At 37.2% G+C, this 14,891-nt stretch overlaps 1 protein-coding gene across 3 annotated transcripts in view; it reads left to right on the forward strand.

Annotated features, from left to right (window-relative positions):
- Nucleotides 1-329: 329 nt before the first annotated feature.
- SYCP1 (synaptonemal complex protein 1) overlaps nt 330-14,891 on the forward strand; it is a gene marked incomplete at both ends in the record, with an annotated part of 173,875 nt that continues 159,313 nt past the window's right edge. For all 3 annotated transcript variants that reach the window (XM_079698199.1, XM_079698200.1, XM_079698201.1), the window contains 6 exons: nt 330-437; nt 1,529-1,613; nt 1,790-1,833; nt 2,008-2,064; nt 3,194-3,358; nt 4,085-4,152. In XM_079698199.1, coding sequence (XP_079554325.1) covers nt 330-437; nt 1,529-1,613; nt 1,790-1,833; nt 2,008-2,064; nt 3,194-3,358; nt 4,085-4,152 — 527 coding nt within the window. The remainder of the gene's footprint in view (nt 438-1,528; nt 1,614-1,789; nt 1,834-2,007; nt 2,065-3,193; nt 3,359-4,084; nt 4,153-14,891) is intronic.

Raw genomic sequence — 14,891 nt, forward strand, 5'->3', positions numbered from 1 at the left:
TTCCCTGTCAGTCTTTCCTAACAGGGCTGGTGGAGGTAACGGGCTTCTTCTCAGGCTGCCCGGCGATGATGCCTAGTTCGAGTTTCTCGATTATCCATCGACGTCACCAGCGTGGCCATTGGTTGTGGGGGGATGGTGGGGACAAATAGGGGATGTTTCTGCTTTGAACACCACGGCAGTAAGGGACGCCGTAGGCTTCCATGGTAGCAAATGTTTCACGCATTCCTTTATATACCCATTTATTATAGAATAAGTAGTGCATTAATGAAACAATGTAAAACACTTTCTCCCCCATCTTGAGCAATAGGTAATTACGACTGGAAGAGAAAATGGAAAAGCAGAAGCCCTTTAAATTGTTTGTACCACCGAGATTAAGTAGCAGTCAAGTATCTGCAGTGAAACCTCAGACTTTGGGGAGAGATTCTAATTTCTTCAAGGTAAATTTGCATTTACTCATTCGGTAAATGAGGCAAAGTGAACTTTCTTACTGGTGATATCTTATAATTTTTTTCAGTAAATATGGTCTGATTTACCCAAGAATTTTGAATAGCATTGCTTTGAATGAATAATGAGCACACTTAATGTGTTTAGGCATCGTTCATTTAAAGAAATAATCATTGGTGCTTTGGAATTCTGCATACATAATGGTACCTGCTTACTTTAATTCTTTTTCTTTAAATGATTTAAGGCAACTTATGAACATATACAATGAAATAGTAAAATATAAATTAGAAGAATATTAGGATCAAGGAAAATTAAGAAAATTTGGACAAATATGTTGACATACTGGTAAAAATCAGTGTTTGAGGTTAAAATTTGACTCTGAGCTTCTGGGTTGACAGGATAAACGGGAAATTCGTACGTGTAGTAGGTTCTTATAGGAAAGGAAGAATAGAGCTTTTTTTAGTAATTTATTTATGTGGGGACTTCCCTGTCGGTCCAGTGGTTAAGACTCTGAACTTTCACTGCAGGGGGCATGCGTTCAGTCCCTGGTCAGGGAACTAAGAACCCGCATTATGCACAGTGCGGCCAAAAAAAAAAAAAATTACATTAAAAAAATAAATTTCTTATGTGGAACTTTATGTTGGAAATATGATGAAGCAATGAATATTTAAATTTTCTATGTTGTAGAAAAATTCTTATGTCTCTATAGCCAAAGAGTGTAACATTAAAATGCTATTCAGTGAAGAAAATTCTCAATTTTACCGGGGGAAGGATCATAATGAAATTGAAGAAAGCCAATATTCTAAGCTACTAATTAAAATCACTAAAATTATTCCTGAGTACTTACAAAGCATGTATCATGTAATTTTAGTTTAGCTTTCTCTTATAAGTGAAAATTTAAAATTTTTGCTTTGTTTACAGGGCAAAATCATTTGATATTTTTAACACTATGTATACATTAAAGGATTTACAATTATAGTCATTTTTTAAAGCAGATGTATACTGTATATGTAATTACATATTACACTGCTAGTTACTAGGGTGGTATGGGACAGTGTGTTTAAGAACTTCTTTGTGTTTCTAGGGTTTCAACAAATGTGTTGAAGATGATTTTGGTTTTCCATTTGCAATGACTAATCTCTCCAAAAATGGGAAAAACATTGATTCAGGTAGGAGACTAGAAAAGCAATGTATCACCTTGCATAGAAGCATTTTTAAAATACACATTGCTTGATATCAAATAAGAGTATTATATTGATAGCCTTGACATTAAAGCTAGATATAATACTTAATATATAAAACAGGATGTTGGCATATTTAATTCCAGTTGTCTTTTATCTTGCAGATCCTGCTTTACAAAAAGTTGACTTTTTGCCCATGCTTGAACAGGTCAGTTAAGTATAGTGTATATAAATATAACCTGTTTAGATATTGAATTGCTTGCTTGAAAAAGAAAAAAAAATCTTTAGTTGTTGGATTACTAGTCTTCAGTATTTAATTGCTGCTATTTGGAAACTATCATCAGAAGTATTTTCTCATAGGAAAAATTTATTCATTTTTTAGGTTGATAATTCTGACAGTTGTCATTACCAGGAGGGACTAAAAGACTCTGATTTTGAGGTCAGAAGATTTCCCATCCATATTAAATTTCTTGTAATTGGAGTATCATTTATTATTACTTGTATTTATCTTTCTTTTGAAGCTTCAAAAGGATTAATATTTAGTTAAGGTTTTAAGTTATATTCTTTAAAACCTTTTCGCCACTTTGCTTTTCTTTTGAATTTGCTGAAGCACTAAGCCTCTGTATTTTCCTGAGTTATAAAAGCATGAATTCTTAAGGGGCAATTTAACTTTAAACCATAAAAATCAAGAATAGAAAAGGGGAGATGAATGCAATGTGTGAAAAGGTTGAGAATTAAGCCAGTATTTTACAAACAATTCTTGAATTAATAGGTATGATTGTTTGGCTGGTTTACTGTCTAAGGAATTTGTAGGTTATACTGTACTTTTGATTTTAGTTATAAAAATCATTCTTTCTTATGGCACATAGATGTCTTTAAAACAAAGAGAAATTCCATGGCCTGCTATCTGTTTATTGCTGGGATTATGGTATCACAAATTTAGAAATACGGAATTTATTCATATATTTTGATAACAGAGCTATCAGCAAGGAGAAAGTAGCATGATTAAAAAAAAAAACAACCAAAACCTCTGACGTTTACCTTATAATGTGGAAAGGGATGATGCAGGAAATCCAAATAAAATCCAAATAAAACCTCAGGCTAAATGAAACATCTTGTGTTCATTATTATTTTTCTTGTCATTGTACCTTAAACTTCATAACCTTTGGTTAATCCTTAAGCTGTTTGTATAACCAAAATATTTCAAGACCATTGCTAAAATTGACACATTTCATGTAGAGTGATTCATTTTAGCTTTTAAGCAGCCAGATTCTCTCATTGACTTAAAGATTTCTAACTTCTGGCTTAGGCACATTTTGAAGTTATTTGATTTTATTCATCAAGGAATAACTTAGTCAGGTGACCAGTAACCTTAGTGAAGTAGCTAATATTGCCTTAGTAGTTAGAAAAAAGTTAATATAGCTTTCAGCGTGGTATTAGGGCATAAACTGAGGAGAGATTTGGTCTCAACTATTAAGATACTCAAGGATATTTTCAATAGGCAGCTGTAGTTTGGTTATACTAAAATTTTGAACTATTAACAGTCTTTAAAACCTATTTTATAATAGAATTCAGAGCCAATGAGCAGACTATATTCAAAACTGTATAAGGAGGCTGAAAAGATCAAGAAGTGGAAAGTGAGTGTAGAATCTGAACTGAAGCAGAAAGAAAACAAGTTGCAAGAAAATAGAAAAACAATTGAAGCACAGCGGAAAGCCATTCAAGAACTACAGGTATAATGAAATTTGTAATTGAAAATATAGTATAGTAAATCTTATAATACTATTAAAACGAGAGTATTATTTCAGAGTAAGTTGGGTTTATCTTGTTTCTGCCATGAGGATTTTAAGAATGGTGTTTTTTGAAGTTTCGTTAATATTAGTTGCATTTCAACTTTAGGATGAGCAGAAGACAGGCTGCACGAAACTTAATGCAAATAACTAGGGAAATAGTAATTTACTTTAGATAAAGATTGATGTAATGATTCTAATTATGGAATTTTAATTTTTATTGGTTCCTGTTACTGATGATGTTTTGTTTGATATGTCTTTTTTATTATATTAGAAAATGACATTATAGATAAAACTTTAAATTTGAAACTGTTTCGCTTCAATTTTATGGCATAGTGAAAGAAAAATTTTGAGAAAATGCAACATTGGGTTAGGAGAAAGAGAAAAATATCATTTCAAAATGTTTAGGGAAGATAATATCACATTAAAATATTGTTGGATACATTTTGGAGATAATTCAGCAAACCTAATTTTAGACTGATGAAAGTGAGACCCATATTCTTATAGGATATCCATAAGTGTGACAAAAAAATTCTTTTTTGTGTTCAAAGAAAATAATTCTTATAGACCATCATAGCATGTTAGCAAAGAAATGCTGCTTAATGAATATACTCATGTTTATTTTGCTAAGTAAAATGTGATGAACTGTTCTTCTCTCTTGTAAATTAGTTTGAAAATGAAAAAGTAAGTTTGAAATTAGAAGAAGGAATTCAAGAAAATAAAGATTTAATAAAAGAGTAAGTAATAATTTAATGAATTTGTTCTTTACAAATTTATTTTTTATTCCAAACTAATTATTAAAATAATTTCCAAAAATTGAATGAGCTCTTTCTGTTGTATAATATTAATTGATATATAGAATTCTATCTGGGTGCTGTGGAGAAAAGGAAGACATACCTATTTTACATTCTTGCATTTGGCAAACTGTGGTCACTGACTAATAACTTCTCACTTTTTAAAATGACAGGCAGGGGAAGCCATTACTTAGTGTTGATAAAGGTACCTGATAATCCTATATCTACAACTGCCTATGTATATTGTATACCTTTTTGTTTGACTATTGTTTTAGGTGAAACCCTTGCACAAGAGGGCTCAACTTAGTTCCAAGCTAATCCTCACTGTCAAATTCCTGTTTTTGCCAGTGACCCAATCATTCTTCCATTAACTTTGGCTTAAAACTTTAGTATCATCCTTTTTTTTATTAATTAATTAATTTTATTTATTTAGTTTTGGCTGTGTTGGGTCTTCGTTGTTGCACGTGGGCTTTCTCTAGTTGCGGTGAGCGGGGGCTACTCTTCGTTGCGGTGTGCGGGCTTCTCATTGTGGTGGCTTCTCTTGTTGCAGAGCATGGGCTCTAGGCGCATGGGCTTCAGTAGTTGTGGCTTGTGGGTTCTAGAGCGCAGGCTCAGTATTTGTGGCACACAGGCTTAGTTGCTCCACAGCATGTGGAATCTTCCCGGACCAGGGCTCCAACCCGTGTTACCTGCATTGGCAGGCAGATTCTTAACCACTGTGCCACCAGGGAAGTCCAAGAATTAGGTTTGTAGTTACTTGTTTTGATTTTACAAAACCAGTAACAATAAAAAGTTCCTCTGTCTAGAACAGTGGTTCTTAAACTTTAGCAAGCTTCAGAATTACCTGCAGAGCTTGTTAAAACACATGTCGTTGGCCTCTCCTCCCCTGCCAGAGTTTCTGATTCAGTGGAGTAGACTTAAGAATTTGTACTTCTAACAAGTGATGTGGATGCTGCTGGTGCAAGGATCATACTTTTTTTTTTTCTGCTTTATAACAAATTTAATCAGTTATACATATACATATGTTCCCATATCCCCTCCATTTTGCGTCTCACTCCTACCCTCCCTATCCCACCCCTCCAGGTGGTCACAAAGCACTGAGCTGATCTCCCTGTGCTATGCGGCTGCTTCCCACTAGCTATCTACCTTACGTCTGGTAGTGTATATATGTCCATGCCGCTCTTTCGCTTTGTCACAGCTTACCCTTCCCCCTCCCCATATCCTCAAGTCCATTCTCTAGTAGGTCTGTGTCTTTATTCCTGTCTTACCCCTATGTTCTTCATGATATTTTTTTTCTTAAATTCCATACATATGTGTCAGCATACAGTATTTGTCTTTCTCTTTCTGACTTACTTCACTCTGTATGACAGATTCTAGGTCCATCCACCTCATTACAAATAGCTCAATTTTGTTTCTTTTTATGGCTGAGTAATATTCTATTGTATATATGTGCCACATCTTCTTTATCCATTCATCCGATGATGGACACTTAGGTTGTTTCCATCTCCGGGCTATTGTAAATAGGGCTGCTATGAACATTTTGGTACATGACTCTTTTTGAATTATGGTTTTCTCAGGGTATATGCCCAGTAGTGGGATTGCTGGGTCATATGGTAGTTCTATTTGTAGTTTTTTAAGGAACCTCCATACTGTTCTCCATAGTGGCTGTACCAATTCACATTCCCACCAGCAGTGCAAGAGTGTTCCCTTTTTTCCACACCCTCTCCAGCATTTATTGTTTCTAGATTTTTTGATGATGGCCATTCTGACTGGTGTGAGATGATATCTCATTGTAGTTTTGATTTGCATTTCTCTAATGAGTAAAGATGTTGAGCATCCTTTCATGTGTTTGTTGGCAGTCTGTATATCTTCTGTGGAGAAATGTCTATTTAGGTCTTCTACTCATTTTTGGATTGGGTTGTTTGTTTTTTTGTTATTGAGCTGCATGAGCTGCTTATAAATTTTGGAGATTAATCCTTTGTCAGTTGCTTCATTTGCAAATATTTTCTCCCATTCTGAGGGTTGTCTTTTGGTCTTGTTTATGGTTTCCTTTGCTGTGCAAAAGTTTTAAAGTTTCAGTAGGTCCCATGTGTTTATTTTTGTCTTTATTTCCATTTCTCTAGGAGGTGGGTCAAAAAGGATCTTGCTGTGATTTATGTCATAGAGTGTTCTGCCTATGTTTTCCTCTAAGAGTTTGATAGTGTCTGGCCTTACATTTAGGTCTTTAATCCATTTTGAGCTTATTTTTGTGTATGGTGTTAGGGAGTGATCTAATCTCATACTTTTACATGTCCCTATCCAGTTTTCCCAGCACCACTTATTGAAGAGACTGTCCTTTCTCCACTGTACATTGCTGCCTCCTTTATCAAAGATAAGGTGACCATATGTGCGTGGGTTTATCTCTGGGCTTTCTATCCTGTTCCATTGGTCTATCTTTCTGTTTTTGTGCCAGTACCATACTGTCTTGATTACTGTAGATTTGTAGTATAGTCTGAAGTCAGGGAGCCTGATTCCTCCAGCTCCATTTTTCATTCTCAAGATTGCTTTGGCTATTCGGGGTCTTTTGTGTTTCCATACAAATTGTGAATTTTTTTGTTCTAGTTCTGTGAAAAATGCCAGTGGTAGTTTGATAGGGATTGCATTGAATCTGTAGATTGCTTTGGGTAGTAGAGTCATTTTCACAATGTTGATTCTTCCAATCCAAGAACATGGTACATCTCTCCATCTATTTGTATCATCTTTAATTTCTTTCATCAGTGTCTTATAATTTTCTGCATACAGGTCTTTTGTCTCCTTAGGTAGGTTTATTCCTAGATATTTTATTCTTTTTGTTGCAATGGTAAATGGGAGTGTTTCCTTGATTTCACTTTCAGATTTTTCATCATTAGTATATAGGAATGCCAGAGATTTCTGTGCATTAATTTTGTATCCTGCTACTTTACCAAATTCATTGATTAGCTCTAGTAGTTTTCTGGTAGCATCTTTAGGATTCTCTATGTATAGTATCATGTCATCTGCAAACAGTGACAGCTTTACTTCTTCTTTTCCGATTTGGATTCCTTTTATTTCCTTTTCTTCTCTGATTGCTGTGGCTAAAACTTCCAAAACTATGTTGAATAAGAGTGGTGAGAGTGGGCAACCTTGTCTTGTTCCTGATCTCAGTGGAAATGGTTTCAGTTTTTCACCATTGAGGACGATGCTGGCTGTGGGTTTGTCATATATGGCCTTTATTATGTTGAGGAAAGTTCCCTCTATGCCTACTTTCTGCAGGGTTTTTATCATAAATGGGTGTTGAATTTTGTCGAAAGCTTTCTCTGCATCTATTGAGATGATCATATGGTTTTTCTCCTTCAATTTGTTAATATGGTGTATCACGTTGATTGATTTGCGTATATTGAAGAATCCTTGCATTCCTGGAATAAACCCCACTTGATCATGGTGTATGATCCTTTTAATGTGCTGTTGGATTCTGTTTGCTAGTATTTTGTTGAGGATTTTTGCATCTATGTTCATCAGTGATATTGGCCTGTAGTTTTCTTTCTTTGTGACATCCTTGTCTGGTTTTGGTATCAAGGTGATGGTGGCCTCGTAGAATGAGTTTGGGAGTGTTCCTCCCTCTGCTATATTTTGGAAGAGTTTGAGAAGGATAGGTGTTAGCTCTTCTCTAAATGCTTGATAGAATTCGCCTGTGAAGCCATCTGGTCCTGGGCTTTTGTTTGTTGAAAGATTTTTTATCACAGTTTCAATTTCAGTGCTTGTGATTGGTCTGTTCATATTTTCTATTTCTTCCTGATTCAGTCTTGGCAGTTGTGCAGTTCTAAGAATTTGTCCATTTCTTCCAGGTTGTCCATTTTATTGGCATAGAGTTGCTTGTAGTAATCTCTCATGATCTTTTGTATTTCTGCAGTGTCAGTTGTTACTTCTCCTTTTTCATTTCTAATTCTATTGATTTGAGTCTTCTCCCTTTTTTTCTTGGTGAGTCTGCCTAATGGTTTATCAATTTTGCTTATCTTCTCAAAGAACCAGCTTTTAGTTTTATTGATCTTTGCTATCGTTTCCTTCATTTCTTTTTCATTTATTTCTGATCTGATTTTTATGATTTCTTTCCTTCTGCTAACTTTGGGATGTTTTTGTTCTTCTTTCTCTAATTGCTTTAGGTGCAAGGTTAGGTTGTTTATTCGAGATGTTTCCTGTTTCTTAAGGTAGGATTGTATTGCTATAAACTTCCCTCTTAGAACTGCTTTTGCTGCATCCCATAGGTTTTGGGTTGTCGTGTCTCCATTGTCATTTGTTTCTAGGTATTTTTTAATTTCCTTTTTGATTTCTTCAGTGATCACTTCGTTATTAAGTAGTGTATTGTTTAGCCTCCATGTGTTTGTATTTTTTACAGCTCTTTTCCTGTAATTGATGTCTAGTCTCATAGCATTGTGGTCAGAAAAGATACTTGATACAATTTCAATTTTCTTAAATTTACCAAGGCTTGATTTGTGACCCAAGATATCTATCCTGGAGAATGTTCCATGAGCACTTGAGAAAAATGTGTATTCTGTTCTTTTTGGATGGAATGTCCTATAAATATCAATTAAGTCCATCTTGTTTAATGTATGATTTAAAGCTTCTGTTTCCTTAGTTATTTTCATTTTGGTTGATCTGTCCATTGGTGAAAGTGGGGTGTTAAAGTCCCCTACTATGATTGTGTTACTGTCGATTTCTCCTTTTATGGCTGTTAGTATTTGCCTTATGTATTGAGGTGCTCCTATGTTTGGTGCATAAATATTTACAATTGTTATATCTTCTTCTTGGATCGATCCGTTGATCATTATGTAGTGTCCTTCTTTGTCTCTTCTAGTAGTCTTTATTTTAAAGTCTATTTTGTCTGATATGAGAATTGCTACTCCAGCTTTCTTTTGGTTTCCATTTGCATGGAATATCTTTTTCCATCCCCTTACTTTCAGTCTGTATGTGTCTCTAGGTCTGAAGTGGGTCTCTTGTAGACAGCATATGTATGGGTCTTGTTTTTGTATCCATTCAGCCAATCTGTGTCTTTTGGTGGGAGCATTTAATCCATTTACATTTAAGGTAATTATCGATATGTACGTTCCTGTTACCATTTTGTTAATTGTTTTGGGTTCGTTATTGTAGGTCTTTTCCTTCTGTTGTGTTTCTTGCCTAGAGAAGTTCCTTTAGCATTTGTTGTAAAGCTGGTTTGGTGGTGCTGAACTCTCAGCTTTTTCTTGTCTGTAAACGTTTTAATTTCTCCATCAAATCTGAATGAGATCCTTGCTGGGGAGAGTAATCTTGGTTACAGGTTTTTCTCCTTCATCACTTTAATTATGTCCTGCCACTCCCTTCTGGCTTGTAGAGTTTCTGCTGAGAGATCAGCTTTTATCCTGATGGGGATTCCCTTGTGTGTTACTTGTTGTTTTTGCCTTGCTGCTTTTAATGTGATTTCTTTGTGTTTAGTTTTTGACAGTTTGATTAATATGTGTCTTGGTATATTTCTCCTTGGATTTATTCTGTATGGGACTCTCTGTGCCTCCTGGACTTGATTAACTATTTCCTTTCCCATATTAGGGAAGTTTTCAACTATAATCTCTTCAAATATTTTCTCAGTCCCTTTCTTTTTCTCTTCTTCTTCTGGAACCCCTATAATTCGAATGTTGGTGTGTTTAATGTCGTCCCAGAGGTCTCTGAGACTGTCCCCTGTTCTTTTCATTCTTTTTTCTTTATTTTGCTCTGCATCAGTTATTTCCACTATTTTATCTTCCACCTCACTTATCCGTTCTTCTGCCTCAGTTATTCTGCTATTGATCCCATCTAGAGTATTTTTCATTTCCTTTATTGTGTTTTTAATCGATGCTTGTTTCATCTTTAGTTCTTCTAGGTCCTTGTTAACTGTTTCTTGCATTTTGTCTATTCTATTTCCAAGATTTTGGATCTTGGAAATAGAATCTTGGATCATCTTTACCATCATTATTCTGAATTCTTTTTCAGGTAGACTGCCTATTACCTCTTCATTTGTTAGGTCTGGTGGGTTTTTATCTTGCTCCTTCACCTGCTGTGTGTTTTTCTGTCTTCTCATTTTGCTTATATTACTGTGTTTGGGGTCTCCTTTTTGCAGGCTGCAGGTTCGTAGTTCCCGTTGTTTTTGGTGTCTGTCCCCAGTGGCTAAGGTTGGTTTAGTGGGTTGTGTAGGCTTCCTGGTGGAGGGGACTAGTGCCTGTGTTCTGGTGGATGAGGCTGGATCTTGTCTTTCTGGTGGGCAGGTCCACGTCTGGTGGTGTGTTTTGGGGTGTCTGTGGACTTTTTATGATTTTAGGCAGCCTGTCTGCTAATGGTTGGCATTGTGTTCCTGTCTTGCTAGTTGTTTGGCATAGGGTGTCCAGCACTGTAGCTTGCTGGTCGTTGAGTGAAGCTGGGTGCTGGTGTTGAGATGGAGATCTCTAGAAGATTTTCGCCGTTTGATATTATGTGGAGCTGGGAGGTCTCTTGTGGACCAGTGTCCTGAAGTTGGCTCTCCCACCTCAGAAGCACAGCACTGACTCCTGGCTCCTCAATTTGGGATGATTTGTTGTCTATTCATGTATTCCACAGATGCAGGGTACATCAAGTTGATTGTGGAGCTTTAATCCACTGCTTCTGAGGCTGCTGGGAGAGATTTCCCTTTCTCTTCTTTGTTCTCACAGCTCCCGGGTCTCAGCTTTGGATTTGGCCCCGCCTCTGTGTGTAGGTCGCCGGAGGGCGTCTGTTCTTCGCTCAGACAGGACAGGGTTAAAGGAGCAGCCTCTTCGGGGACTCTGGCTCACTCAGGCCGGGGGGAGGGAGGGGCACGGAGTGCGGGGCGAGCCTGCAGCGGCAGAAGCCGGTGTGACGTTGCACCAGCCCAAGGTGCGCCGTGCGTTCTCCCAGGGAAGCCGTCCCTGGATCCCGGGACCCCGGCAGTGACGGGCTGCACAGGCTCCCTGGAAAGGGGGCGTGGACAGTGACCCGTGCTCACACACAGGCCTCTTGGCGTCGGCAGCAGCAGCAGCCCCATCGTCCCACGCTCCTTTCTGGGCTCCGCGCTTTCAGCCGCGGCTCGCGCCCGTCTGTGGAGCTCCTTTTAGCAGCGCTCTTAATCCCCTCTCCACGCGCACCAGGAAACCAAGAGGGAAGAAAAAGTCTCTTGCCTCTTCGGCAGCTCCAGAGTTTTCCCAGACTCCCTCCCGGCTAGCTGTGGCGCATTAGCCCCCTTCAGGCTGAGTTCTCGCCGCCAGCCCCAGTCCTCTCCCTGCGCTCTGACCGAAGCCTGAGCCTCAGCTTCCAGCGCCGCCCGCCCCGGCGGGCAAGCAGATAAGCCTCTCGGGCTGGTGAGTGCCGGTCGGCACCGATCCTCTGTGCGGGAATCTCTCCGCTTTGCCCTACCCAGGTACGTGGGGAGTTTCTTGCCTTTTGGGAGGTCTGAGGTCTTCTGCCAGCGTTCCGTAGGTGTTCTGTAGGAGTTGTTCCACGTGTAGCTGTATTTCTGGTGTATCTGTGCGGAGGAAGGTGATCTCTGCCGAAAGGGATCATACTTTGAGAACTACTGATTTGTGGTAGAGAATAGTCACAGGCTTTGAAAACAAAACAAAACCACCTTTGATTTCAGTGACTTCTTAACCTTTTCATTTATTAGATTATTGAAAATGTTAAAGGATGTAGTTTATGTAATATTACAGCTTTTGCTCTTCAGTAAACTAATATTTAGACTTAAAAATTATTATAAAATGTTAATCTGTAACAATTCATTTCTGCAGAAAAATTATACATTGGAAAATTTAAACTGGTTTATATGTTAGCAACTTCAGGACACCCAGAGGTCTTTTTTTTTTTTTAACTTTCAATACCATTTAATGAGATTTGGAAGGTATGACTACATTATGTTGACCTTAAAAAGTTTTTTTGGTTGAGATATAATTGACATATAACATTATATTATTTTTAAGTGTACAATGTAATGATTGATATATGTATATATTGCAAAATGATTACCACAATAAGTCTAGTTAATATCCATTACCACATATAATTACAGATTTTTTGCTTTGACAAGAACCCTCAAGATCTACTCTCTTAGCAACTTTCAAATATACATTATTACTAACTATATTCATCATGTGGTATATTACATCCCCAGGATTTATTTTATGACTGGAAGTTTGTACCTTTTAACTTCCTTCACTCATTTTGCCCACCTCCCACCTCTGTCTCTGGCAACCATCAATCTGTTGTCTGTATCTATAAGTTTGTTTTTAATTTTTTTTTTAAGATTTCACATATAAATGAGACCATATGGTATTTGTCTTTCTTTGTCTGAGTTATATCATATAGCATAATGCTCTCAAGTTCCATTCATAATGTTGTAAATGACAGGATTTCCTTCACTTTTATGGGTGTATATATATTCTACACTTTATTTATCCGTTGATAGTTAGGTTGTTTCCATGTCTTGACTGTTGTAAATAATGCTGCATTGAACATGGGGATGCATATACCTTTTCAAGTTAGTATTCTTGTTTCCTTTGGATAAATCCCAAGAAGTAGAATTGCTAGATCATATGGTTTTATTTTTAATTTTTTGAGGAACCACCAAACTGTTTTTCATAGTGGCTGAACCAATTTATATTCCCACCAGTAGTGCACAAGTGTTCCCTTTTCTCCACATCCTCACCAACACTTGTTATCTCATCTTTTTTTTTTTTTTTTTTGCTCATCTTTTTAATAATAGTCATTCTAATAGGTGTGAGGTAGTATCTCATTGTGATTTTGATTTGCATTTCCCTGGGGGTTAGTGATGTTGGGCACCTTTTCATGTACCTGTTGACCATCTGTATGTCTTCTCTGGAAAAATCTCTGTCCAGATCCTCTGCCCACATTAAAATCAGATTGTTTTTTGCTATTGAGTTGCATGACTTCTTATACTTTGGATATTAACCCCTTATCAGATATATGATTTGCAAATATTTTCTCTCATTTAGTATTTTGCCTTTTAATTTTGTTTATGGTTTCCTTTGCTGTGCAGAAGCTTTTTAATTTGATGTAGCCCACTTGTTTATTTTTCCTTTTGTTACCTTTGCTTTTGGTGTTAAATCCAGAAAATCATCACCTATGTCAAAGAGCTTACTGCCTATGTTTTCTTCTAGGAGTTTTATGATTTCAGATCTTAGGTTCAAGTCTTTGATCCCTTTTGACTTTATTTTTGTGTATGGTGTAAGGTAGTGGTCCAGTTTTGTTCTTTTGCATGTGGCTGTCTAGTTTCCCCAACACCATGTATTGAAGAGACTGTCCTTTCCCCATTCTATATGTTTTTGGTTTCTTCGTCATGAATTAATTGACTGTATATCTGTGGGTTTATTTCTGGACTCTCTATTCTGTTCCATTGATTTATGTGTCTGTTTTTATGCCAGTACCATACCATTTTGGTTACTATAGCTTTATAATGTAGTTTCAAATCAGGAAGTGTGATGCCTCCAGCTTTGGTCTCCTTTCTCAAGATTACTTTGGCTAATTGGGGTTTTTGGTGATGCCATACAAATTTTGGTATTGTTTGTTCTATTTCTGTGAAAAATGCCATTGGAAATTTGAGTGGGATTGCATTGAATTTGTAGATTGCTTTCACTAGTGTGGTATTGTGATTTATAAGAAAAAAATATATATTTGGTCATTCAGATGACCAGAATATATTTCACATATATACTTAGTTTTCATCCATCTTTCCTGACTCACAACTCCTCAAACCCTTGGAATTTCCTAAATGTTGAGAGTGAAAAGGTGTCTTGTTATGCTAATGAGGTGACTTTTGGACCCCACCTAAGGATAGGGGCCGGTTGCCTGGAGAGCCAACCAAGTGGTTAGAGGATTGGAACTTCCAACCTCTGGGGACGGGCGAGGGCCTGGAGGTTGAATCAGTTGCCAATGGCTAAAGATTTAATCAGTCATGACTATCTAATGAAGCCTCTGTAAAAACCTGAGAGGTCAGGGTTCGAGAGGTTCCTGGTTGGTGAACATGTGGAGATTTGGGGAGAATGATGAGCTCGGAGATAGCATGAAAGATTCTCACCCTTTCCTCATACCTTGCCCTGTGCATCTTTCCCACTTGGCTGTTCCTGAGTTATATCCTTTTATGATAAACCAGTACTCTAGTAAGTAAATTGTTTCTCTGAGTTCTCTGAGTCATTCTAGCAAATTAATAGAACCCAAGGAGGAGGTCATGGGAACCTCTGATTATAGCCAGTTGGACAGAACCACAGGTAACAACCTGGGCTTGCAACTAGCATCTGAAGTTGGTGGGATAAGGGGAGGGTAGCAGTCTTATAGGACTGAACCCTTAACTTATGAAGTCTGATGCTATCTCCAGGTAGATGGTGTCAGAATTGAATTGTAGGACACTCAGCTGTGGTGCCCAGAATTGCTTGTTGGTGTGAGGAACCCCCTTCCAAATTTGGAATTGGTACCAGACTCCATTTAGGTAGTGTGGACATTTTATCGATAATAATTCTTCTAATTCATGGACACAGAAGATTTTTCCATTTATTTGTGTCTTCTTCAATTTCCTTCATCAGTGTGTTATAGTTTTCAGTGTGCAGGTCTTTTACCTCCTTGGTTAAATTTATTCCTAAGCGTGTTATTCTTTTTGATGCAATTGTAAATGGAATTATATTCTT

The sequence above is a fragment of the Hyperoodon ampullatus genome (genome assembly GCF_949752795.1).
Source record: "Hyperoodon ampullatus genome assembly, chromosome: 2".
NCBI classification, from domain to species: Eukaryota; Metazoa; Chordata; class Mammalia; order Artiodactyla; family Ziphiidae; genus Hyperoodon; species Hyperoodon ampullatus.